This window comes from Schistocerca piceifrons, chromosome 5 (assembly GCF_021461385.2).
Source record: "Schistocerca piceifrons isolate TAMUIC-IGC-003096 chromosome 5, iqSchPice1.1, whole genome shotgun sequence".
Lineage (NCBI taxonomy): Eukaryota > Metazoa > Arthropoda > Insecta > Orthoptera > Acrididae > Schistocerca > Schistocerca piceifrons.
This window is the reverse complement of record NC_060142.1, coordinates 279,089,202-279,116,363: the sequence shown is the minus strand read 5'-3', so window position 1 is coordinate 279,116,363 and position 27,162 is coordinate 279,089,202. Positions and strand designations below refer to the sequence as shown.

At 39.5% G+C, this 27,162-nt stretch overlaps 1 protein-coding gene across 2 annotated transcripts in view; it reads right to left on the bottom strand.

Annotated features, from left to right (window-relative positions):
- Positions 1 to 27,162, bottom strand: part of LOC124797854 (fanconi-associated nuclease 1-like) — a 146,977-nt gene that overhangs the window by 9,132 nt on the left and 110,683 nt on the right. For both annotated transcript variants that reach the window (XR_007016889.1, XM_047260923.1), the window contains exons 11-13: positions 24,643 to 24,758; positions 14,371 to 14,666; positions 13,069 to 13,191 (exon numbers count right to left, since the gene is read on the bottom strand). Coding sequence is in view for 1 of the 2 variants with exons in the window: in XM_047260923.1 (XP_047116879.1) it covers positions 13,069 to 13,191; positions 14,371 to 14,666; positions 24,643 to 24,758 (535 nt within the window). In the remaining variant the exon portion in view is untranslated. The remainder of the gene's footprint in view (positions 1 to 13,068; positions 13,192 to 14,370; positions 14,667 to 24,642; positions 24,759 to 27,162) is intronic.

Here is a 27,162-nt window from a genome sequence, read left to right as displayed (position 1 = left end):
GAGAGAAAAGCACTTTATGGCACAACTTAGCTGAAAGAAAGGACATGATGATAGGATACATCCTGAGCGATCATCGAACATTTAATTTTGTAATGGAGGAAATTTTATAACATAAAAATTGTAGGGGAGACCAAGATTTGAGTACAGTAAGCGGACTGGATGTAGGTTGAACTAGTTACATAGATATGAAGACTTTCACACTATTATTCAACTGCATAATTGTTGTACAAGAAAAAGTTACAGTTATGCATATAAAAATGGAGTTTATGAGAATTGTAACAGTGAAGTAACAAAGTAAAATGAATAAGTTGCACACTTGCAGTTCATAGTCCATGCCTTAGGAAGAGACATTGATGCACTTGAGAACAAAAACCGGGAACTATAATCAAAGCAAGAACGAAGTGAAGAGACACAAGGCAACAGAAATAAATCATCTAAGAAGAAGGAAGTGATGCACAAAGGTAGGACTTTAGCTGAAAAAAGGCCAACAAAATTCGCAAAAGCAGGTACATTTTTGGATAAAAACAGGTATATGTTTTGCAATCAAGTATGTAAGAACTGTGCAAATGATCAAGAACTTTCAAAAATAAATGATTTGAAATGAGCAAGCATTCTGGAAAAAAAGATAATCAGGGATCATCAAACTGCAAATCTATATAAAAATCATTATAAACAAGGCCCTAAGCTAAGTGACATCACTTACAGACCTTATTTAAAATAAATAAAACAAACTGACCCTGGCTAAAAAGCTTGCTTGTAAACATTGCAAAGAAGGTGCTCCCAGCAAATGTGAAGCTGTACAGGAACTTAACACAAGATGCAGTAGGGGACACAGAATAAGTAAATGAATCCTTCCTAACCTGTGAGTGATATGAAAAACAAAATCAAGAAAAATGAGACTTATGCATTAGACCTGCTTGGTGCCAAGCAACATAGGTGGGATGCCTTCCACTGGAATGTTGTCATCCCCAAGGAGATAATAAAAGCTGTGTCAAAGTTCTCTAACTTCAGAAGTACAAACTCTTATTGGTTCTCAGTTTATTTAACTAAAACAGAAAAAACAATACACCTTATCTATCAACCTCATTCTTTAATTTTTAATAGGCCTATATATTTAGAATCTGATCCACATAAAACTGCTAAAGCGATGACAATCTTTAAAAAAAGTACATAAGCTTCTGGCCCAAAACTATCACTCATGTACAATTTGCTAAGTAGCTATTTTGAAAAGCATAATTTCCTCTCCAACAGTCAGTTTGGATTCCAAGATGGGGAAAATATGAGGTCTGTTCAAAAAATTCCAGAACATTCGTAATTTCGCACCAATGGTGTGTTGGAGCAAAATGTGGCTAGCATCCCTGCACATGCCTGTGTTTAATGTGTAACTGCCAGGAAGTTCCATCATTGTATGCTTGTTACTTATTGTTTCGTGCTGTATTGAATAGAGCACTGTGTAACACAATCTGTGAATTCTGAGATGGTAGATATAGAGGAACAATGTGTCTGCATTAAATTTTGCGTGAAACTCAAGAAAAATCTTAACAGACACACACCAAATGATGCAGGAAGCCTACAGTGATGAGTGCTTAAGCCATACCTGGTGTTATGAATAGTTCACACCGTTAAAAATGGCCGGACGGAAGTTAAAGATGACGCTCGTTCAGGAATGCCGTTCGACATCTACTGACAACGCTCATGCCAGGAACCTCAACAAAATGGTGCTTGCCAATTGAAGACTGACTGTTCAAGACATTTCAGTTATCATGTCATGATCCTGACACAGCATCTTGGAATCCATCATGTTACCACCAAGTTCGTCCCATGGCTCACGAGTCTAGTCCACAAAGACCTTCGCCTTGAATTTTGTGAAGAGCTTTTGGACTGTTCAAATGGGAACAAGCTGTTCCTTCAGAGAATTGTAACTGGTGATGAGATGTGGGTCTACAGTTATGACATTGAGACCAAGGTTCAATCTTCACAATGCTTTTTAAATGATTGTCCAAGACCAAAAAAGGGTCGTTAGGTCAGCCATGCTAATAGTTTTCATTGACTTTGAAGGATTAGTCCACCATGAATTTGTTACACAGATACCAAAACAGTTAATCGATTGTACTATCAGGACGTGTTGCGAAGCATGCGAGAAAATGTGAAAAGGAAACAGCTTGAAATGTGGTGCATTACAATAATACATCCCTGTTGATGCATGACTATTACACAAAGAAACAAAATCACTGTGCTGTGTCATCCTCTGTGCTCTCCAAACCTGGCCCCAGACTCTTTTTTTTAATTCCAATATTGAAAACCCCATTGAAAGAACAAAGATTTGCAACGACAGACAAGATACAAGAAAATTCGTGTGATCCAGCAAGAGGCGGAAATGGTGTTGGAAGCAGGGAGATTATTTTGAAGGAAACCATGCACAATAAGCAAATGGTAACCATAGAAAAACTTTGTGGCCAAAGTTCCAAAATTTGTTGAACAGACCTTGTACTACCACTGCTGTCACTGAAGTAGTTAACTGTATGCTAAATGCATATGAAAATAAGGATCTAAGCTCTGTTGTACTATGTGATCTCAGCAGTCTTTGACTGTATACTCCTTAACACTCTACTAGCAAAACAGGAATTTTACAGCATATACAACATAGCTTAAGTACTATTTAAGTAACAAGAGACAGTTCTTCTCAGTTAAAAACAGATGCTCTGCACTGAAGGGGGCTTGGACTCAGTGCCATAGGCTCAGTCCTTGGTCCATTTCTGTTCGTCATTACTACTAATAATTTATCTTATCCTGTAGGAACTAATTCAGTAGCATGTTATGAAGATGACAGGGCATTGCTGAATATGCAGCACATACACCACAGAATTGCAATAGGCAATATGAAAAAAATTAGAATTAGAAGTGAAGTGGGTTTCATCTAATGAACTCGTTGTGGTAATCCTGCTAAAACACAAGAACTAATTCTGGGATTTTAGTCATGTCTGCAAGCATGGAAACTGAAAAACACAGCCACTAATGAGCATATTAAGGAGGCATCTATTGGCCTATTTCAGTCACACATTCCCTACAGCATACTGACATGGAGACATGTTAGTGAAATTCTGAAAATTAAAAAAAAGTTATCACAATAATGAGCAAAGTGAAACCTAACAAGCACGAGCAATCCCTCTTTATCAACCTCAAGATACTGACTGCTGTAAACCCATATATCTATGTGGCACTGCTTTATGTCACAAGCAAGTTACATGTGTTCAGTACTAAAGAGAATATACTACAGACAACTTCAATATATTGAGAAACTGACTGACAAAGACCACATACACAAATACAGTAACATGTTTAAATCCTTTTAATAAGCTTCCAATACATGTTTGGTCCTTGCCCTGTGATATTCTCAAAATTAAGATTTATGATTGATTACTAAAACACCTGTTTTACAAGATAGCAGGACTATTTGAAATAAACTTTACTGGCACTAATTTTTATAATCTTTCTAAGAGAAGTAGAATTAAATTGTAAGAACTTCTCCTTAACAGTTCTTTATTAATTGCATATTTAATATACAGACCTATTCTGCTGAAAGAATAAAAAATTGTATTCAACAGAGTTTAGCTGGGTTTAATACTATTTCTTTGATGAGAAATAATAGTCACATGCAATACATAAAAACAATAATTTTAGTAAGAATTTCCAACATATGTTCACGTGCTTTGCAAAAATGCTGGATGAGGAGTACTTTGGGCAGCTGTACAAAACTGAAGAGAAAAATAATAAAATTATATAACCATCAAAATTACCAAATAATTTAACTATGGAGCTGTATTTGGTATAATGCTGATGTTCTGGCATAGCTGAGAGGCTATTTTCAGCCATTATTGTTGTCAGCAAATGAGTAGCAGAGTTTCGTAATAAAAATTTGTGAACAGACATTTGAGCTGGGTTTTTGAAATATTACTCTAGAAAGGTATGCCAGATCACACACCATACTTTTATATGATCTGGGAAGACATGACGCATATGCAACCTGCAATCTGGAGTAGCCTGAAAAATGCAACTCAACAAGCTGGTACTGTAATTGAGGCAGTGGACTCTTATATGTTACGACCAGTATTCACAGACCACAGCTGATTATCTCCTCCATCCATGTGCAACTGAGGTATTACTAGGTACTGGAAAGTTTCAGTTTTACAAATCTGTGATTACACATGATTACACCAGCAATTGGCTACAAAATGGAGTACTTGTAGTTTAACTGTGTGACTTATTTTAATCAATCATCAATTAAACTTACATACAACGTGTTTTTGAAGACGGTAATTATAAGAATCTCTCCAGGAAACACCACCTTATCGTAACACTGACTGTGCGGGCAGTGAGGTTTGCATATTCTTGTGAAGCTGAGGGCTATACCAGCTGTAGTACAGTTGCTGGCAGGGTCTCACTTGTCAGAACATCTCAATGGATGAACAAGGCCTCATTTCTTCCCACATTCAGTCCCACTGTTCTTCCCCAGTTCCCTGGGTATGCAACCCAAGGTATGATTAATCCCTGCAGAGAGGTACATGGCACATGGGAAGGTGCGTCTTGAACAGAGCCTCAGGGACACCAGGTGACCTTCCTGAGTGATTAAAATCACACCGTGAGTGGCTTCAATGGTGTTGGCCTGATATATCACCAGTTCTCGTGGGACCAAACTGGAAAACACAGAAAACAATACAAAAACTGAAGGATCTGATGAAGCCTCAAATACGTAAGCATCAGAGTTGGAACTGGTGGAAGCCATTTTTGCAACTGGATCAGGCGATAGACCAGTTCGAGAAGTGGAAAACATCACTGAGAAGTTGAAGCAGGCCAAGTACAAATTCTTGTTTGGGGCTCAGAGGAAAGAACCTACCAGCAAAAAGGAAGGATTGAATGGCTTCCTATATATAAATGGAGGGAATGAAAAGATCACAAACCTAAGACCTTGTGAAGTCCTCTGACTTTGTAGAGCAGTTTATTTTTTCTAGCTTTTACTTTGTTGTGATGCTGCAGCTAGCAGAAGTAATTCACTTCCTTAAGCAGCACCAGAAGACACAACAGTACTGAGTGAGACACTGGTTCCTATGCAGGCATTGGTAATGGATGGACCACATGGAGTAGTAGTAAATCATTAGAGTGAGAAGAAGTAGGAGGCATGAGAATGAATCTTGCTTGGTGATCAGTACATGGGGGAACCACATACATTCATGCACAGAACTCATAATTATCTTCATTAAATATTAGTTGTGAAAGCCCATGCTTTTGCCACAGCAAATATTAGGAGGAGCCTACATGTCATCAGAGCTTTAATATGACAATATCACTATGCAGCAAACCAGTTAACAAATGAACATTGTTAAGCTACTGATGATATACAAATAGCTATCAAGTTTCAAGGAGTATACAAGAGATTTTGGCTGCACACCAATCCCACCAGTTGGTGATAGGAAAGAGTCCGAGTCTGTCTTTCTGAAATAGTCAGTTTCATCATGCTCTCAAAGTTCATTAACTTTTTGAGATGAATGATTTCAGACTATTTAACTGAAACTGTTTTACTGTGTTTGTTTGCTAATAAGTGCTCCATTAAGGCATCCTGGGACTTATTTCCAGTGGATTAGCTACCTGTACTTCCACTTATAATCACAGACTGCCCGATTGCAGCTTCTAAGGAATATAACGTACTACAGGAGTCGCTCTGAGGGACAATATGAATGACAGATTCACTGAAAACAGGTAGGAGGAAATCCTACTGCTCATTCATTATGATAATCCAGAAAACTGTTAACTTGCACAGTCTTGAGTGGAAAGGCATTGCCAGTTATACTGTACGTTACTTATACCACTTTCTATAGACTCATGGTCAAACTGAAAAGCTTTACAGAGTTTTAATACAATGAGAGGATTTTGCAACCAGAAAAAAAAAAAAACCATGTCAAAGCGAAGGGGATATATAGAAGGTTTCCAATTCAAAGACAGGGAACAAGACAACAGGGGGAGTGTCTAGATCTCCCTCTTTGCAGGACAATCAGATCTTGTAAAAGCCAAGGCAAGAAACAGAGAAACAGACCTGTAGTACTGCAGTCTAGTTATTTAAGATTGTTGTTATCCAAGAGGAATATCCACTGATCGACATCACCTTGCAGCAGCAGAAGGAGCTAGTTCAGCTGCCTTTCTTGGAAAGAGGGGGGCACAAGTCTAGGTCCTAAATTCAAGAGGGCCTATCTGGACAAAGGTACTCTATCTTTGTTTGTGAGAGGATGGAAACAGATGGAGCCTAGATATCCCCTTTGGAGGAACTGCTGGTCAAGACAGCAGCTGAACTCTTCAAGAATGCAAAGATATCAATTTGGCTGCCAAACGTCCTTAAGGCTGTTCCTCCAAAGATCTTACAGAACCAAATGCACTTGAGAGTAATCAACCACAAGGTTATATCAGATGGTCAATCTCTTGTGGTGGAAGTCAGTAAGGAATCACAAGGACAATGTCACAGTAGCACCTGAAACTGCATTTAGGGTTCACACAGGTTACTATCAGAGTAATGAAGGACTTCGGAAGAGACCATGGAAGCAAGTTGGCAACACATTATGGGGCAACTGCAGCCTTGATTCATCTTCTGGCAAGACAAAGTGGATATGGTCTCGATTCAGGAACTGTATTTATATAAAGGGGGCTGGATCAGGCCTTGGAGGAACTGGAGGTAAATTGACTTAATATATAATAGAAGGAAACATTCCACATGGGAAAAATATATCTAAAAACAAAGATGATGTAACTTACCAAACGAAAGCATTGGTATGTTGATAGACACACAAACACAAACACACACACTAAATTCAAGCTTTCGCAACCCACGGTTGCTTCATCAGGAAAGAGGGACGGAGAGGGAAAAACAAAAGGATGTGGGTTTTAAGGGAGAGGGTAAGGAGTCATTCCAATCCCAGGAGCGGAAAGACTTACCTTAGGGGGAAAAAAGGACAGGTATACACTCGCGCACACACACATATCCATCCACACATATACAGACACAAGCAGACATATCACGTCCCTTAATCCTTCTTGAAAAACCTTAATCCTACTCCCAACATCACCACAGCTGAAGCCCAGGCTATCCGTGATCTGAAGGCTGACTGATCCATCGTCATTCTTCCGGCGGACAAGGGTTCCACGACCAGGGTACTTGCTCATCGGGAGTATGTGGCTGAGGGACTGCATCAGCTTTCAGACAACACTACATACAAAGTTTGCCAAGGTAATCCCATTCCTGATGTCCAGGAGGAGCTTCAAGGAATCCTCAGAACCTTAAGCCCCCTGCAAAACCTTTCACCTGACTCCATCAACCTCCTGACCCCACTGACACCCCGCACCCCTACCTTCTACCTACTTCCTAAAATTCACAAACCCAATCATCCTGCCCACCCCATTGTAGCTGGTTACCAAGCCCCCACAGAACGTATCTCTGCCTACATAGATCAACACCTTCAACACATTACATGCATTCTCCCATCCTTCATCAAAGACACCAACCACTTTCTCGAACGCCTGGAATCCTTACCCAATCTGTTACCCCCAGAAACCATCCTTGAAACCATTGATGCCACTTCCTTATACACAAATATTTCACACATCCAGGGCCTCGCTGCAATGGAGCACTTCCTTTCACGCCGATCACCTGCCACCCTACCTAAAACCTCTTTCCTCATTACCTTAGCCAGCTTCATCCTGACTCACAACTTCTTCACTTTCGAACGCCAGACATACCAACAATTAAAGGGAACAGCCATGGGTACCAGGATGGCCCCCTCGTACGCCAACCTATTTATGGGTCGCTTAGAGGAAGCCTTCTTGATTTCCCAGGCCTGCCAACCCAAAGTTTGGTACAGATTTATTGATGACATCTTCATGATCTGGACTCACAGTGAAGAAGAACTCCAGAATTTCCTCTCCAACCTCAACTCCTTTGGTTCCATCAGATTCACCTGGTCCTACTCCAAATCCCATGCCACTTTCCTTGACATTGACCTCCATCTGACCGATGGCCAGCTTCACACATCCGTCCACATCAAACCCATCAACAAGCAACAGTACCTCCATTATGACAGCTGCCACCCATTCCATATCAAACGGTCCCTTCCCTACAGCCTACGTGGCAAATGAATCTGCTCCAGTCCTGAATCCCTGAACCATTACACCAACAACCTGAAAACAGCTTTCGCATCCTGCAACTACCCTCCCAACCTGGCACAGAAGCAAATAACCAGAGCCACTTCCTCATCCCCTAAAACCCAGAACCTCCCACAGAAGAACCCCAAAAGTGCCCCACTTGTGACAGGACACTTTCGGGGACTGGATCAGACTCTGAATGTGGTTCTCCAGCAGGGATATGACTTCCTCAAATCCTGCCCTGAAATGAGATCCATCCCTCATGAAATCCTCCCTACTCCACCAGAGTGTCTCTCCGCCGTCCACCTAACCTTCGTAACCTCTTGGTTCTCCCTATGAAATTGCCAAACCACCTCCCCTACCCTCTGGCTCCTACCCTTGTAACGGCCCCCGGTGTAAAACCTGCCCTATGCACCCTCCCACCACCACCTACTCCAGTCCTGTAACCCGGAAGGTGTACACAATCAAAGGCAGAGCCACACCAACTGACCTGCCTACACTGCGAAGCTTTCTATGTGGGAATGACCAGCAACAAACTGTCCATTCGCATGAACGGACACAGGCAGATAGTGTTTGTTGGTAATGAGGATCACCCTGTGGCTAAACATGCCTTGGTGCACGGCCAGCACATCTTGGCACAGTGTTACACCGTCCGGGTTATCTGGATACTTCCCACTAACACCAACCTATCAGAACTCCGGAGATGGGAACTTGCCATTCAACATATCCTCTCTTCCCGTTACCCACCATGCCTCAATTTCTGCTAATTTCGAGTTGCCGCTGCTCATACCTCACCTGTCATTCAACAACATCTTTGCCTCTGTACTTCCGCCTCAACTGACATCTCTGCCCAAACTCTTTGCCTTTACATATGTCTGCTTGTGTCTGTATATGTGCGGATGGATATATGTGTGTGTGTGTGTGTGTGTGTGTGTGTGTGTGTGTGTGTGTGCGCGCGCGCGAGCGCGCGAGAGTGTATACCTGTCCCTTTCTCCCCCTAAGGTAAGTCTTTCCGCTCCCAGGATTAGAATGACTCCTTACCCCTCTCCCTTAAAACCCACATCCTTTCGTCTTTCCCTCTCCTTCCCTCTTTCCTGATGAAGCAACTGTTGTTTGCGAAAGCTTGAATTGTGTGTGTGTGTGTGTGTGTGTTTGTTAGTGTCCCTATCAACATACCAACGCTTTCCAAACGAAAGCGTTGGTATGTTGATAGACACACAAACAAACACACACACAAAATTCAAGCTTTCGCAACCCATAGTTGCTTTATCAGGAAAGAAGGAAGGAGAGGGAAAGACGAAAGGATGTGGGTTTTAAGGGAGACAGCACTCCACCTTTGAAGGAAGTGAAGAGACAATAGACAGCTACTCACAGGTGAATGAACAACTGTTGGTTGTGGTGCCAATACCCACAACCTGGAGTGGGGAAGCAGTGGCACTAACAGCAGAGGTGAGTACATACTTGAATGCCAATTGAAGAGCAATACAGATTTTGAATAGGGGTAGGGAACATACCTTCAGGAACAGAAAATGAGAAGAAGTTCTTGACACAACTTTTGGGTCCATCTTAATAGGTAGTTGCACCAAATAAAGGGATGTTGTGACAGTGCCATCTTTAACTGACCACATGTAAAGTTGAAATGGATGTTCAACAGACCATGGCGTATAGGAATCCTAGGAAAACAGACTGGGTCCCATATAGGAGGGACCTAAACATGAGCGTATCTGAAGTGAAAACTTTGACAAGATATCCAGTAGATGTAGAGGATATAGCAGATGAAGTGACATCTGCCATTATGATCTCATACTTAGAAAACTGCCTGATCCCCAAGAAGTGCACAACAGGAATGTACCATGATAGAACAATAATCTGAAATTGCAAAGGAAGTAGGTAAGGAGACAACTCTTCAATAAGAAAAGGACAATGGACAAAATATCAGGAAATGCTTGGCAAATACAACCTTATTATTAAGCAGGAGAAATTTTCATCCGAGAAGGTATTCTGCTACTACGGCCAGACTTCATAAAATCCTCACAAGAACACCGACAAATACAGAAGGCACTCTACTAAGCAAGAAAGGAAGGTGCATGGTACATATACAACAGCACATGAGATGCTGGATGTGCTCCTCAAGACTCACTTCCCTCAATGCACTCTGGTAGATAACATAGACCAAGATTCAGTCCCTTGAGGTACTTGTTTACAGGAAACCAAAACAACAAATGAGAATCTACCACAGAATGTGCTGATTTCAAATAAATCCTGTGGACATTGGAAACATTTCAACCATTCAAGTCACTTAGTACAGACAGAATCTTTCTGGCTCTGCTGCAACAAGGAGACAGATTAATCCCATGCAGACTGTTCAAAGTCAACCTAACAGCTGGAGCCATTCCTAGTGCTTGGAGGGCTGTGGAGGTTGTTTTCATTTATAAGCCTGGAAGAGATGATCAAGACTGTGGATATGAGACCAAACAGTCTGTCCTCTTTTCTCTTTAAGACATTAGAACAATTGATTAATGTGCACATTATGGAAAAGAAGGTTAACTGAGGTTTCTTTACAGGAAAACCAACACAGTTATCAACCAGGCAAATCATGTGAAACAGTACTTCACTTGTTGGGAAGATGGAAAAAGTTCTACATCATCAGGAAATTGCTCTCTGCCTCTTCCTGAATGTTGAGGGGGCTTTCAGCAATATGACCTTCAAATCCACGATTAGAGCTGCAGAACATGGCATGGATTAACACCATGCTGAGCAGACGAAAGGTAGAAGCCACCAAAATGAAAGAGAAAATGGTGATCATCACTACTGAAGGATGTCCGCAAGGAGAGGTTTTGATCCCACCATTGTGGAACCTAGTGGTGAATGAACTCATCGAATAGTTAAATACTAGAGGCTACTTTTGCCAAGGATATCAGATGATTTACTCTCAGTAATACTCAGCAAATTTGCAAGTAGTCAGAACAATGGCACAATGCCCTCTGAACATTATAAAACTGGTGCAGGAAATAGGATCTAAGGGACAGTTCCAGGAAAACTGTTTTACTACTGTTGACGAGGAAGAATATCCAGGACATATACTGGAATCTTATGTTCTTCGATGAAATTCTACCAGCAGAAAGGGTAGTGAAGTACCTAGGAGTAATCCTGTATGTGAAACTATCATGGACCCCTCATATGGAGAACATATGCTCCAAGGCGAAAGGTGCTCTTATGTGCACTAGAAGGCCTTGTGGTCAAAACTATAATCTAAGACTCAGGAGTATGTACTGTAATAAGACCTGTGGTAATTTATGGGGCTATAGTGTGGTGGAATAAAGTAGAACAAAAAGTGGCTGCTCAGAGGCTCGGGAAGGTGCAGAGACTGCCCTGCTTAGCCATAGCAGGCGAAATTAACAGCACACAATCTGCTGGGATGGAGATCATGCTTGACATCCCCCATTATAGCTTTGGCTTACAATGGAGGCAGCAGTAAAGGTATACAGGTCAAAAACAGGAAATAACTGGGAATCTTTGGGATAGCCAGAACTCCACACCAATATAATTAATGTGGTAAATATAGGAATGGTCAGGTATATACTGGCTGATCATACAATAACTTCCAGCTGCTTCAATAAACCTTTCAAGGTAACAATTGGAAGTAGGGAGTAGTGAAAAAATTAACCATGATTCTGTTCAGGAGACAGTCTGGTTTACTGATGGGTCAAAATCAGATGAAGGTGGGGAAGGGGTACATGGGGTATGGCTTTCACAAGACACAGCAATCTCTCTTGGCAAGCTGGCCATGGCAGTCCAAATGGAGATATTTGCTATCACAGTGTGCACAGAGGAGAATCTGTGTAGGTGCTGGAAGTATTGTGGCATCTACATTCATTCAGGCAGCCAAGCAGCTCTGAAATCTCCATGAACCCATGCAATGAGATCGAAGATCGCTGCAAAATGCGATGAGGCCCTTGTGAGGATAGGGGAAAGTAACAGGGTAAACCTGCAGTGGATCCCAAGTCACTCAGAAATTAGTGGCAATGAAAAAGCTGATGGGCCGGACAGGACAGGAGTAATGACTCCTTTTGTTTGACTGGAACCTGTTCTAACCATCACTAAGGCGGTGGTAAAATCAAAACTCCATAGCTGGATCAGTAGGCAGCATGCAGAATATTGGACTAAGGTCCAAAAACAATGTTAGGACTGATGATTGAATATGGGAACTTTAAAAATACCTGCAGATAATGGGTATAGAGAAGGAAGTTCCTAAGTGTAAACAATGTGGTGAGGGGACCGAAACTGCATCATATTTAATCTTCCAATGCAAAGCATTTGAGGCCAAAAGACACAAAATATTCGGATCACTAATCCCTGTGTCTGATAAAGAACTAGAAAAGGGTCTCCTACCACTTTTTAAGAATAACGGCTAGCTTTGCTAGAATCATAGGGAGAAAAACTGCACAATAAACTCAGTTTTGATATGGGTGATTGCAGGCTAAGGCCACTGTTGTTTTGTCTCCCTGCGCACACCAAAAATCAAAATAATATAAATGAAAATTGAAGAATGCTAGTCCTCCTCATATAATTCTACATTTAAATCTATACTCCTGTAAGTCAACCTACGGTGGGTGGTGGAGAGAATTTCATATACCACTGTCATTTTACCCCTTTCCTGCTTCAATCACAGTGGTGCAAGGGAAGAATGACAGTTGGTTGAAGTTAAGAAGTCATAAACTGTTGGATACTTCCCTGTGGTATTCTGCAACAATACCGTAAAACATAAAAATGCTATTCAAGGATTTCTGTGGGTCATGCTTAACTCACTTAATTGTATTTTTCTTCATTGCATAAACAATGGGGGTGGGGGTGGGGGTATCAACTGATCATTTCATTTAAGCTTACCTTTCCAGAAGCTGGCATCCACAGAACAAGATCAGGGAAGCCCCGGCGACAGCTATGAAAGCTTTTCACTAGTCGTTCACATACAACTGCCAGCAGTTGTCCTCCCATGCATCTCACAAGTCCCTGTAACAGTTAATCAATGGATCAAATTACATACTGTACAGTCTTCTAGCAGAGGTTAATTGACAGTGTACTGTGAGGTAGCAATGGTACTCCTGTTAGCTATTGCAAACACACATTGTTTATATCGTCACCTCCCTAAATAGCTTACTATGCAGTTATTTTAAATGCACACAAGTCTGAACTGAAGAAAGTAAGAGGAAGTCTTACTGAGATCTGCAGCCTGAGCTTTGCAACAATATTGACAGTGATCAGGTGACAAGAAAGTTAAGTAAACTCAAGTTATATCAGCCAAAACTACAAACCGACAGGTATCTCCTACTCATTTTAAACATGCCAAAAAATGTGAGATTCTTATTTCAAGCCTTGCTCACAAAATTTTCTTAATCATGAGCCGTAGAAAAAAGAAAGAGGGAAGGAGGCATTAATCTGAGTAGATCATGTGACTCCAAGCAAGTTAGATCAGTATTCAAGAAACTGGACTCATTTAGTGAGAGTAGTTTAAATATTCATTTGGTTACCCAGATTTAGAGCTCTCTATACCAATTCAAATACATACTGGGACTGTATCTTCAACAAAGCCATGGTTGATTTTTCTATCCTAATCTTTCCAATGCTTTTAGTGTTCTACCTGTAACGACATTGCCATCAAACAGGATTTTATACTTTGGTTCCAACTCTTATGTGTTACTTCATTATTTCCTCTCTCTTTGTACGTTATGGAAATTTGAAAATTCTGAACAGGAGAGGAGAGAAAGACATTTGCCATGTTGTCTTCCATACTCTCACACTAGTAACTGCATTAAATATTGTAGTGGACTCATTAAAGCATTGCTGTGGGGAAGGCACAGGATGACAGGTCACTATTCACTGACAAATTTTTAAAATGAAGTCATTCAGCAAAGCATGTTTTTTAACGAACATGTGCAGAACCTACAGTGAAGTGTTGTTTTACCTATTAGCATTTGCTACTGGATGATTTCACTGGTAATTTATTAAATTATAAGAGAAGGTATCAACAGCACTGATAAGCAGATCATTTAGTTTCTATGAAGACATTACACTACTCTAAACCATATGCTAGTGTGGGTAAGTTCATAAATATCAAATAAATGAATGCCAGTTTCAAAATATTATTTTTCATGATAAAAAGTAGGTAACATGCCATTTTACAATACAAACCGTCAACTTATTCACACTGCAGAAATAATTCCAGCTAACAAGACACAGTTTGTCTCTATGTTCTTCATAGCGTTCCCCTACAAAACGTTGCAAATGTGGTTGATCCCATGCTCTAATGTCAGCTAACCGGCGTTCCACAAAATCCTGACGACTACTGTAGAAGTATTCAGTTCCAAGGTCGAGTGGAGCTGTCTGATATGGTGACAGGAATGCATCCGGTACTGGTGTGTCATAAAGAATGTCCCAAAATAATAGTGCAAACAGTGAAGTGACCACACTACCTTCACAATGAAGACCTGAAACAGTAAACAAATGTTAAATATAATATTTTTTATACAAAGTTTTGTTGAAGATGCACCTAAAATTAATCACAGTAAATCACTTTGGTGTAGTCCTGATAATTTGACCAAATTGACACTGAAAATCCATATACAGCAAGTTACTCTCAAGTGTGCAATAACCAGGAGTCTCGGCCAATAAAAAATCCTTCCTAATCCCTAGAAACTGAAACTTTGGCCATCCCATACAACTTTCCCTGACCTTAAAAAGGTCATTATTTTTGAAACTGTACAGTTGTATGTTACTAGAATTCTTTAACATGTGTCGGATGATGAAACTGTGTGAACTTTATCAGACCAATATTGCTTAGTATGTGTGCTGCTTCATGTGAGCAATCTCAGTTCACCGATACCACTTTGTTCAAAAGAAGTCTGAAACAAAAAATGGTTTACAGGACAATCCATCCCTATGCTACATCCACTTCCAGCCCCATGAAGCATGTTGCACAGTAGCCTAACCAGAATTGATGACAGAATGACAAGACCTGCATCTGCTGAAGCCTGCTGGCAGCAACAACTCATCAATCATGGAGTGATGAGCTGATTCCTGAAATGGAAGTCTACAGTTCTCTTTGATGTCTCAAAACCAAGTGTCTTCTTACACATCCCCCAAACAAGTATCTTCGTCTCTGTCCAATAATCAAGTGCCTTCTAAAATTTTTACATTTTCTCTCTGCCCCAGAGTTTCCCACAAAAGGACTGTGCAAAGCTTCCTCCAATAATGGGAAGAAATGGCCCATGATTAACCAATGGAATTTTAAGAGACTGCATCCACAACCCCACTGAGCAGATAATTTATTTAATCCCCCAATGAGATGCTTTTCTGCATACGAAATTTTGATAATCTGAATCTGAATCCCCCATCTAGCAGATATTTTGTTAGTCACCAATGAACTGCCTTTGCACGTTGTGAGAGAGTATCCGTTGTCCATATGGACTAGTGTGCAGATGACACCATACATCAACAAGAGAAGGAAAAAAACTTTAACAATAACTGGCACATAACTTTCACATGTGAAAGCAGCAAGACAGTTATCTTTCACCCTGTATGGATTCCTGGAGAGCCAGTCACCGAAAAACACACTTACAGACTGTTCTTTGAGCAGAAATACTGGCTCATAAATTATTATTATTATTATTATTGTTTTATATTCGTCAGATGCACAACAATGTTCCTCAAACTGTGATATTTGAAAGAGTCCCCAGCCGTAAAGGATGAGGACTGCAGTTCTAAAGACCTTGGGTCGCACGCACGGCTGTCTGGTGCCACATTGGACACTGTATTGTGGCTGGCAAGTTCTACCCACTGAACAGAGGAATGGCTGCTCGGGCAGCCATTCCTAGAATTTGACCCATCCCCCAAGGAACACTCCTGCTGCCTGCACGGCTGTCTTCACTGCCTGCTATATGGCTCACCCCCTCCTCTGTGGAGTTGTGCAACTCATTAAAGATGCAGCTAAATAGATAGATGGAAAAAGAGAAATGACATGGGTGTTACATCTACATCTGCTCTCTGCAAACCACTATAAGCTGCATGGTAGAGGGTATGTCACATTTTACCAGTTATTAGTGTTTCTTCCTGTTCCATTCACGTAAGCAGCATAGGAAGAATGATTATTTGAATGTATCTGTGTTTGCAGTAATTATTCTGATCTCCTCACAATCCCTATGTGACTGATACGTAGGGGGTTGCAGTATATTCCTAGAGTAATCATTTAAAGCTGATTCTTGAAACTTTGTTAATAAGCTTTCTCCATATATTCAATACCCCTGTTAGTCCCATCTGGTACGGGTCCAACACACTTGAGCAATATTCTAGAATGAGTCGCACAAGTGATTTGTAAGAAATCTCCTTTGCAGACTGATTGCACTTCCCCAGTATTCTACCAGTAAACAGAAGTCTACCACCTGCTTTATCACGACTGAACTTATGTGATCATTGCATTTCATATCCCTACAAAGTGTTACACCCAGATATTTGTATGAGTTGGCCAACTCCAACAGTGACCCATCGATATTATAGTCATAGGATGCTACATTTTTTTGTTTTGTGAAGTGCAAAATTTTACATTTCTGAACATTTAAAGTAAGAGCCAATCTCTGCACCAGTTTGAAATCTTATCAAGAACTGTCTGAATATTATGCAGCTTCTTGCAGATAGTACTTCATTATAGATAACTGCATCATCTGCAAAAAGGATGATTTTACTATTAATATTGTCTGCAAGGTCATTTATATACAACATTAACAGCAAGGGTCATATCACACTTCCCTGGGGCACACCCGAAGTCACTTCTATATCTGACAATGACTCTCCATCCAAGATAACATGTTGTGAACTCCCACCAAAAAGTCCTCAATCCACTCACAAATTTCACTCGATACCATATATAATTGTACTTTTGACAATAAGTGTAGGTGTGGTACCGAGTCAAATACCATTTGGAAATCGAGAAATACAGCATCTACCTGACTGCCTTGATCCAAAGCTTTCAGTATGTCATGTGAGAAAAGTGAAAGCTGGTTATCACATGACTGATGTTTTCAAAATCAATGCTGGTTGGCATTGAGGAGATCATTCTGTTCAAGATAACTCATTACAACAAATCAATGTCAAGAATATTGGATGATAGTTCTGTAGATCACTTCTATTGCCCTTCTTGTAGAGGGTGTGACCTGTGCCTTTCTCCAAGAACTGGGCATGGCTTTTTGTTTGAGGTTTCTACAATAGATTGTATTTAGAAGAGGGGCTAACTCAAGTGCAAATTCAATATAGAATTTGACATAGATTCCATAAAGCCCTGGGAGCTTTCTTCAATTTTAACTTAACAATTTCAACTGTTTCTCAACACCACTGACGCTATTACTTATTTCATTCATCTTTTCAGTGGTACGAGGTTTAAATTGGAGCAATTCTCCTGGGTCTTCCATTATAGAGGAACATTTGAAAATTGAGTTAAATATTTCAGCTTTTGCTTTGCTAACCGTTCCTGTCTCATTCACTAGATACTGGACACTATCTTTGGTGCCAGTTACAGCCTCTACAGACAACCACAATCTTTTTAGGTTCTGTGAAAGATCACTTGAGAATATTGTGCTACGGTAGTCATTGAAGGCATCATGCATTGCTCTCTTGACAGCCAAATACGTTCCATTCAGCATCTCTCCATCTATACCCCTATGCTTTGTTTTACACCTGTTATGCAGTAATCTCTGTTTCTTTAGAAGTTTTTTTACAGTGAATGTATACCATGGAGGTTCCCTCCCATTATAAACTATTCTACTGGGTACATATCTGTCCAGTGCATGGTCAACTATTCTTTTAAACTTGAGCCAGAGTTCCTCTACATGTTCCCGCCCTGCGCTGAAAGTTTCAAGTTCTTCAATGAGATATGACACTACTGATTTTTTATCTAGGTTACTGAACATATATATCAGTATGTTCACCCCTGATACTAATCTTGTCCAAACAGTCTCACATGCAGCTTCAGTTCCAACCTCAGTGGATTTGAGTTTCTTGTCTACTGTGAAAAATACACTACCTTTATTTCCCATTTGCCCATCCTTTCGATATACACGCATTTTCCTTAAAAATCTCACTGCTGTCATTTTCAGATTTCAACCAGCTTTCTGTACCTAGTATGATGTGAGTTTCATTGCTTTCTATTGATGCTTCAGACTCTGGCACTTAGTTGTGAATGCTTCAGCAGTTTACTATTAAGATTTTAATACTCTCAGCCTTGGGAGGCATTTCTTTCGATCTTACACTGATACTTCTGTGTTTCCTACAGCCATCATTATCTGGACTGGGTGTTAGCGGCCTGGTCTTCACAATCACTGATGTTACTCATGGCCTTGACAAACATATCTCTGTGAATCAGTACAATCATCATATGAATTTCTAAGTTGGTACAATAGCAGTGAAATCTGAAACATAGCAGCCCAACACTAAGATGATGTGTCTCAAACTTGACACATTCAAAATTGTGCTAATAAGAAAAGGTTTGTTTCAATTAGTACTATTACAAATGGTTAGAAACCTGTTAAAAACATTTAACAATTATTTGATTTAATTAATGTAATACTGACAATAATCAAGTTCAGTACCTGTAACTGTTGTTGCATTATTTAATGTGATGTGACAGTTGGAATTAGGCTGTGTGTAATATAGTGTTATTATGTAAAAATCAATGTATTTTATTGAATTTGGTCAATATAGTGAAAATGAATTTTACAGTCATGTTTACATGATTTCTGTTCCTACACGCATAATGGATTCAATTACGAAAACTGCCCTGCAATGAAGCAACAACGATGAGAATCTAAGGTAAGTAGTATCCTCCAGTAAATTGTTCTAAAATTGTGCAGTAATTTCAAAGGTCAGTCAAAATCAAAAGACAGGAAGAACTTACTATTTTTATGTAAATTAAAAAACTGTAAAAGATTTATTATAATCTTTCTCAGAATCTATGACTCTGAGGCAATGTGGTAATTCATATTTATTGCTCTATTTTTTAATTTTGTTTCTAACTTGTAATTGGTCTAGTGTGCTTGTTCCTTTACATGATTAAAACCTAACATTTTTCGTAAATGGTTGGTATAAAAATGGAAATGTCGTGTGGCTAAGGCCTCCCGTCGGGTAGACCGTTCGCCTGGTACAGGTTTTTCAATTTGACGCCACTTCGGCGACCTGCGCATCGATGGGGATGAAATGATGATGATTAGGACAACACAACACCCAGTCCCTGAGCGGAGAAAATCTCCGACCCAGCCGGGAATCGAACCCGGGCCCTTAGGAATGACAGTCTGTCACGCTGACCACTCAGCTACCGGGGCGGACGTAAATGGTTGGTGATAATTATAGTAAATATTTTGTACATTACCGAGGAGGAGGTTAACAAATTGTAATGCCTTGTCTGTGTCCTTTCCAGTGTAGTAGAAAAATTACATAAATATTCCACTTTCGAGGAATGGTTTTCTTCAGTGGGCATTTTGTAAATTGTTCCTTCTGTAATACAATTCTTAAGCTTTTCTACTGAAACACCTTCATTTCCACATGGCTTTCCTTTTTTCATTCCCTACATAACTTCATGTAGCTCATTTGGCATTGTTTCCTGAATTTTATTATTTTCATTTCTCACTATCTGTATTTCTGATTCCTCTCTTGAACATTTAAAGCAACCTTTGAATGCATGTACAATTTTTGATAAACCACCTTATTTTTGCATCAACTTACATGTAACCTGTCTCATGAGTTTGTTTCTGTTTTGCTTTGTGTATCTTTTTCTTCATATATGAAAGCTCTATGATCATTCTAAATCCAAAAGTGGTTTAGGACTGTCACATTCCATACATTTTCTCTCTTGTTTGATATACCATTGTTGTTGTTGTTGTGGTCTTCAGTCCTGAGACTGGTTTGATGCAGCTCTCCATGCTACTCTATCTGATATACCATATCCAATTTAATTTTTAGGTCCTTGCTAAGTTCATTTTCTATTGGTTTTCTTCTGTAACAATGTGTTTGGATATGATACGTTGTCACACAAACTGTACATATGAATCCTAAGTTTGTCATTGATTAATCATTTAATTTTTTACTTGCTTTCACTTAAAAACCCCCAATTATCATCTGATAGTGGGATTTACTGTCATTTATGAGCTTCTTAATTCTTTGTAGATGTCTTTCAGCTCATCTTCAGTATGTGGGCATGCTAGTACATAGATTTGAATCATTTCATGTAATACTTTTTGTTGATTTTTAAAATAAGTCTTGCTATACTGCCAAGAGCAGTTAATCGGAATGGACAGTGTCTTGAAAGGAGGATATAAGATGATCATCAACAAAAGCAAAACGAGGATAATGGAATGTAGTCGAATTAAGTCGGGTGATGCTGAGGGAATTAGATTAGGAAATGAGACACTTAAAGTAGTAAAGGAGTTTTGCTATTTGGGGAGCAAAATAACTGATGATGGTTCAAGTAGAGAGGATATAAAATGTAGACTGGCAATGGCAAGGAAAGCATTTCTGAAGAAGAGAAATTTGTTAACATCGAGTATAGATTTAAGTGTCAGGAAGTTGTCTCTGAAAGTATTTGTATGGAGTGTAGCCATGTATGGAAGTGAAACATGGACGATAAATAGTTTGGACAAGAAGAGAATAGAAGCTTTCGAAATGTGGTGCTACAGAAGAATGCTGAAGATTAGATGGGTAGATCACACAACTAATGAGGAGGTATTGAATAGAATTGGGGAGAAGAGGAGTTTGTGGCACAACTTGACAAGAAGGAGGGACCAGTTGGTAGGACATGTTCTGAGGCATCAAGGGATCACCAATTTAGCATTGGAGGGCAGCGTGGAGGGTAAAAATCGTAGAGGGAGACCAAGAGATGAATACACTAAGCAGATTCAGAAGGATGTAGGTTGCAGTAAGCACTGGGAGATGAAGAAGCTTGCACAGGTTAGAGTAGCATGGAGAGCTGCATCAAACCAGTCTCAGGACTGAAGACAACAACAACATACTGCCAAGATTCCTTCAATACCTATAACATTGTTTTTAATTTTCTTGTTTACTATAAAACATATATCTGAATTTCTTGCCTGCCCTGGTTACCTGAAATAAAAAAGGGTTATAATTTTCATTAACTATTGTCTTCATTTTTTGGTCATCCTTATGAAAACCATACTATATCCCATTTGCTCTTATTTAACTCCTCTTCCAATTATCTTTGGATCCTAAAGTGTCCCGATTTATTGTCCCTCTTGGTAACTTAGAGGGTAAGGGCCAGATTATGAATCCAAAGGACTGGGATGGGATCTTCATCAGTTCTTTAAATGTGACAAGGATCATTCAGAAATTAAGTTTCTCTGTTCTTTTTTTAAGTAAACATATTCAGCCATAAATATGACATATGTGCTATGATGTTACAATTGTGATGGCTGGACAAATCTCAGCTGTTGACAGTGGTGATGGAGCATTGGCTGATAATTGTGGCTCTTATTCTTTCTCTTATCTCTATGAGGTTCAGCCTGTGACAAAGTTTCTTAATGTACAAAACATAGTGCTAATTTAAATTCATTGTCAGCTGTGTTAAATTCAGAGTTAGCTGTGTCAGTTGTATGGACTGAAAGTCATGAGCAAAAAAATGGTGCACTGCTGGTGTAGGTAATTTTCTGAAGGTCATCCAAGTAGTGTCCATATTGAAGAGGGCTGCAGGTAACTACCTCTCATCACTCACAACCTTGTGGAGCTGATGTGGCAACTCCACAGTTCCAAATTTTAGCAGCTCTAGTCGATAACATTATTTAACAGTTTTTGAGTCCTATATGACTCGACATGCATTCTAGACTTTTCTAAGGGGTTGCAGACACTGACTAACTACAGAAGACGTTTTGTGGGCTGGTGAGCATCCCACTAGTATTTGTTTCCCAAAAAGCGGTTAGCTAGGTAACTTATGGACAATAAGTGTGGATTAAGGGATGATAGATAAAAATGTTCAATCCAAATGCTATATCACACATTGCACATTGTGATTACATACTGCATTTGAATGAGAACTGTATCAACAAAAATAATTCCTTCATCTTCTTAGGTACTCATATGTTGAGTAGCATATCAGGCAACAACACCTGCCAAGTTTACAGCTTCCTCCCAGTTCATGTCCAGGCATTGAAGATCCTTAGCAAAAGTTCATCTCGAGATGTTACAACGTCCTCCTCTAGGTCTGTATCCATTGACTGGTTTTCACAATAGTACTGATTTAGGGATTCCTCCACCTTTCACGCATAGAACATGCTCTGCAAGCTTCAGTCTTCTTTCGGCAATGCTTTTGGGCAGACTGTGGAGAGCACTACCTCTCAGCCCTTCAACATCTGAAAAATGGTTGCAACAGCTGATTTTCGAAATTCACTTCAAGAATCATTGGTGAAAAACAATAAGCCTGAGTGCTGATTTTACTGACTTTTCTGCTCTCACATGTGTATATGGCCGTTGGTAGGATGATATACACTATGTGATCAAAAGTATCTGGACATCTGGCTGAAAATGATTTACAAGTTCATGGGGCCCTCCATCGGTAATGCTGGAATTCAATGTGGTGTTGGCCACCCTTAGCCTTGATGACAGATTCCACTCTCACAGACATACACTCAATCAGGTGCTGGAAGGTTTCTTGGGGAATGGCAGCCCACTCTTCACAGAGTGCTGCACTCAGGAGAGTAATCAATGTCGGTCAGTGTGGCCTGGCATGAAGTCGGAATTACAAAACATCTCAAAGGTGTTCTATAGGATTTAGGTCAGAAATCTGTGCAGGCCAGTCCATTAAAGGGATGTTATCATCATGTAAGCACTCCGCCACAGGCCTTGCATCATGAACAGGTGCTCAATTGTGTTGAAAGATGTAATCACCATCCCTGAATTGCTCTTCAGCAGTGGGAAGCAAGAACGTGCTTAAAACATCAATGTAGGACTGTGATGTGATAGTGCCACGCAAAACAACAAGGGGTGCAAGCCCCCTCCATGAGAAACATGACCACACCATAACACCACCGCCTACAAATTTTACTGTTGGCACTACACACACTTTTTTAGACAACATAGTTGTATGGAGATAAGCAGTGATTAATTTACTTATAAGCAATTATTCAAAATGACAGTCACAGTCACATTATTTATTTTCCCACCAACCAGTTTCAACCCTCGCTGGAGTCGTCACCCTGCCTGTGCACGGTTGGTGTGGAGAGCTGAATTCTAGACATTGTTCTTCAAAAGCAAGCTTGTTCCCTTTATAGTTGACAGTTTGCTACTTCTTGTATCCGTTTTAGCATAATGAGTAAAAAGACTTTGTCTGGTACCAAGAGGAGCTTCGTACCTTTCCAAATAGTAAACTTTGTCAGATTTTCTTTCTTTGATAGTTTATTAATAAAGCCATGCCTCCAGTCTTCTGAAACTGCCTCATTTGCCAATAGGAACTGCATAGTTTAGTATGGTGATGAAAAAGCCCAGACCTCCATATGTCAGAATTTTGGCCGATATTTCATCTAAGCTAACGGATTTATTATTTCTAAATGTTATGATTGCTGCATGTACTCTGCTTCTGTGATATCACCTGTTCCTTCCATAAGATTTTTTGCGTTTTTGAAGTTGTAAGCATTCAGTTCTTAGGGGTGGTTTTAAGGTTTCTTTGAAGTGCTTGACCCATTGAGCTGCTTGCTAGCCTTTTGTGAACATCCCTTATGGGAACATTTTAAAAAAAAAAAAAAAAAAAAAAATTGGGCTCCTATAAGTTCTTGAACAATATGATATTTGTATAATGCCCTGGTGTCATTTCAAGAGGTAGCATTGTGCATTTGCCTACCTTTCTGTTCAAACCATTCTTCTATATTGGCTCTTCAACTGCTTTTGACACAGCAGTGTATTTTGATATTTTCGTGTAGCTACTTGAAGCTCTTCTTGATCTTAGGTTGTCCCTGCTGTTTCTTTACCATTATGCTTTCATGTATCAGATGCCAATCTAGAATCCGTAGCTCTTCCTGTATACCTGCTGTTGTCCAATCATGCCTTCAGCACATGTACTTACAATTTCCTTGAATTTAAATCGTTGTGTTTCAACACTGTCAGGAAGATTTTGAAATGTCTAGAATCTATTTTTAAGGGTGATTACAAATGAATTTTCTATTTTGTTGTCTTTTAGCTTTGTCGCATTAAACTGCCACTTAGGTTGTCAGTGTTGCTGCACATTGAACTTGAAAGTCAAGTCTGTTCAGACCAAGATGTGGCCTGATCCAGTATCTGCAGCACAATGGGTTCACATATCTCACAAAGGTGGCCATCAATTATTTATACAGACATAATCAATACCATAAAAAACAAATTATGTACCAGTAACAATATACTACAGTGAGTAAAGAATTAACATAAAAAAGCTTTAATTTATACCTTCTGTATATCCTTCTGTTCGGTAGTGGGCAATGGCAATTTCTTCCACAGAGGAAAAATGTTTTTCATTGGTTGTATGGTCATCTCGTATGTAAATTCCCTTATAACCACGTTGGCTGCACAGATAAAACCAAGAAGTTTCATAAAGATTATTATTTACAGATATGTGTTAGAATTATGTCTGTCATATCCTCGGCTAATTCTAAAAGATGAATTTTTGAAAATGAAGAGTGAAGCAAGGCTTTTTATAAAGTTCAAATGAAAAGTAAGTTTCCTTGTGCAATTCAATCTTGTTCAACTGATTTGACACTCAATAATTTCCTTAGCTAGTTTATGGAAATTTTTTTAGATTACATTTTAGTGAAATAAAATCAATCCTATTAATTAATTTATAAATAAATGTTGTTTGAATGTTCCCAAAATCACTTTTACTCAGTCATAAAGAGTTCACTTGATTGTGAATGAAGCTGAGGTATTATAATTTGTATGCAATGTGTTTTAGACCTCTATATACACCGCAAAATAGCTTAGAAAGATTTTATTGTACGTTTCTGTGTCTATAATAGCAATATAAAAGCTTGTACAAATGTCTGCTTGTCTGTACATTTCCCATATACTCCTTGGTCCCCATATTCTCTACTCCTTGCTTTAATTCCATCGCTAAATGAACGTGGGTTTAGAGACAATACCTCAGATACTCACCGAGATATTGTTAGTTTTGATTCATTAAGAAGTACAAAAGCTCATTGGACAAAATATCTGTCTCAGTGTGCAACATTTCCACAAGACTTGGTAATGACTGCAAGTTGCTGTTTTGTTGGTTGAATATAGTTCTGGATGGGCGAGGCATCAGTGTTCCTTCAATTGTGGCACAGAAAATATTGCATCTCAGTCAGAATATACAGGTGTCACTTCCAACTTCTGTTCAATGTTTCTAGATCTCCCAATATTTTTAAAGGCGTACTAATTGAGAGCTGCGTCAAACCAGTCTTTGGCCTGAAGACCACAACAACAATCCTAGGATTTTGAAGGCCACATCAGATGAATGATCTCTACTAAATGAGCTTCATGCCAGTCAGCACTGCAAAATAAGGCATTTAATGTTAGAGTACTGATAGAAATGGCTGGTAAATAGCAAAATGTGGTTCGCCATCATCTTCATGTAGCTATACTGATTAAAAGTTTTGTCTCACCTCAAAAAACCCATTTCCACATAAGTACCTAAGCTGTTCCCAGGACATCCTACATCATCTCTCAATTTGCACTGTCCTTGGCAAACAATCATCTTGGAACATTTACGGTGGACTCCAATGAATGAAAGAGGATACTATTTACAAAATGCAGACTCCTTCACAGGCAACTATTTCATCATCCCACCCCCACCCCCACCCCCCTCCCCAACTTTGAGGGCAACAGTCAGCAACTGTCTATTGTAAGCAAACCTGCTCCAAACACCCATACAATGTAGCACTTCCTGTCTCATAGCAAAGTCATTTTTAATCATAAGCTAGCAAACATGTCCATGGACCAGTTCATTGTGATTATGATGTTGTGGTAGTCATTGATCTTATGACAAATTCGATTCAGCTCTCACATTAATCTATCTTGCACAAGCATTTTCATATACGTGTAACTACCGCATAGTACATCCATTTGAACCTGCACGCTATATTCAAGCCTTGGTTTCTCTCTACAGATTTTCCCTCTATGACAAAATTAATTTTCTTGGTGTTGCACGAAGTGTCGTATCAACCAATCTCTTCTTTGTGTCAAACTGTGCGAGAAATCTCTTTCCCCCCAATTCACTTTGGCACATCTTCATTAGTTACTATATCTACCCATTTAATCTTCAGCATTCTTCTGTAATATCACTTTTTAAAAGCTTGCACTCTCCTCTTATCTGCACTGTTTATCAACCACATTTCGTGTGTGTGTTGGGGCTTATGGGGCTCAGCACAGAGGTTATCAGTGCCCTCAATTACATTTCATTTCCATGTAATGTTATACTCCAACAAATAGTTTCAGTTAAGGCTTCATAACACTTCAGTGACAACATATCTCTCCGTTTCAGGAAAGCTTTTCTTGATACATCCAGTCTACATTTTACATCCTCTTAATTTTCATTATCAATAGTTATTTTGATGCCTCTTACCGTTGACATACAGATAAGAGTATTTTGTTCACAACTAATACTGCTACTGCCAGTAAACACATAGAACAGTTTTTGACAATCCATTCACAAAATACACTAATTACTTTCAGAAGAGCCTTCATTATTTCAAAAACTACCATCCTGTTTTGTCACTGTCCCACTGCCCTTGAGTCCCAGATTACAGATAGCAAACAAGGCAAGTGTTGGACAAATAAATATGGACAAACTGAACTCTAGTCTGTAATTCACACACATATGTCCACTGTTGTGCCATTTCGCATACCACCTGTAGGTACCATAAGTTTCTACTTGCTTTAATAAGCCAGATGACTATTTGTTTGCTGGAGAACATGCAGCCTTGTTTGAAG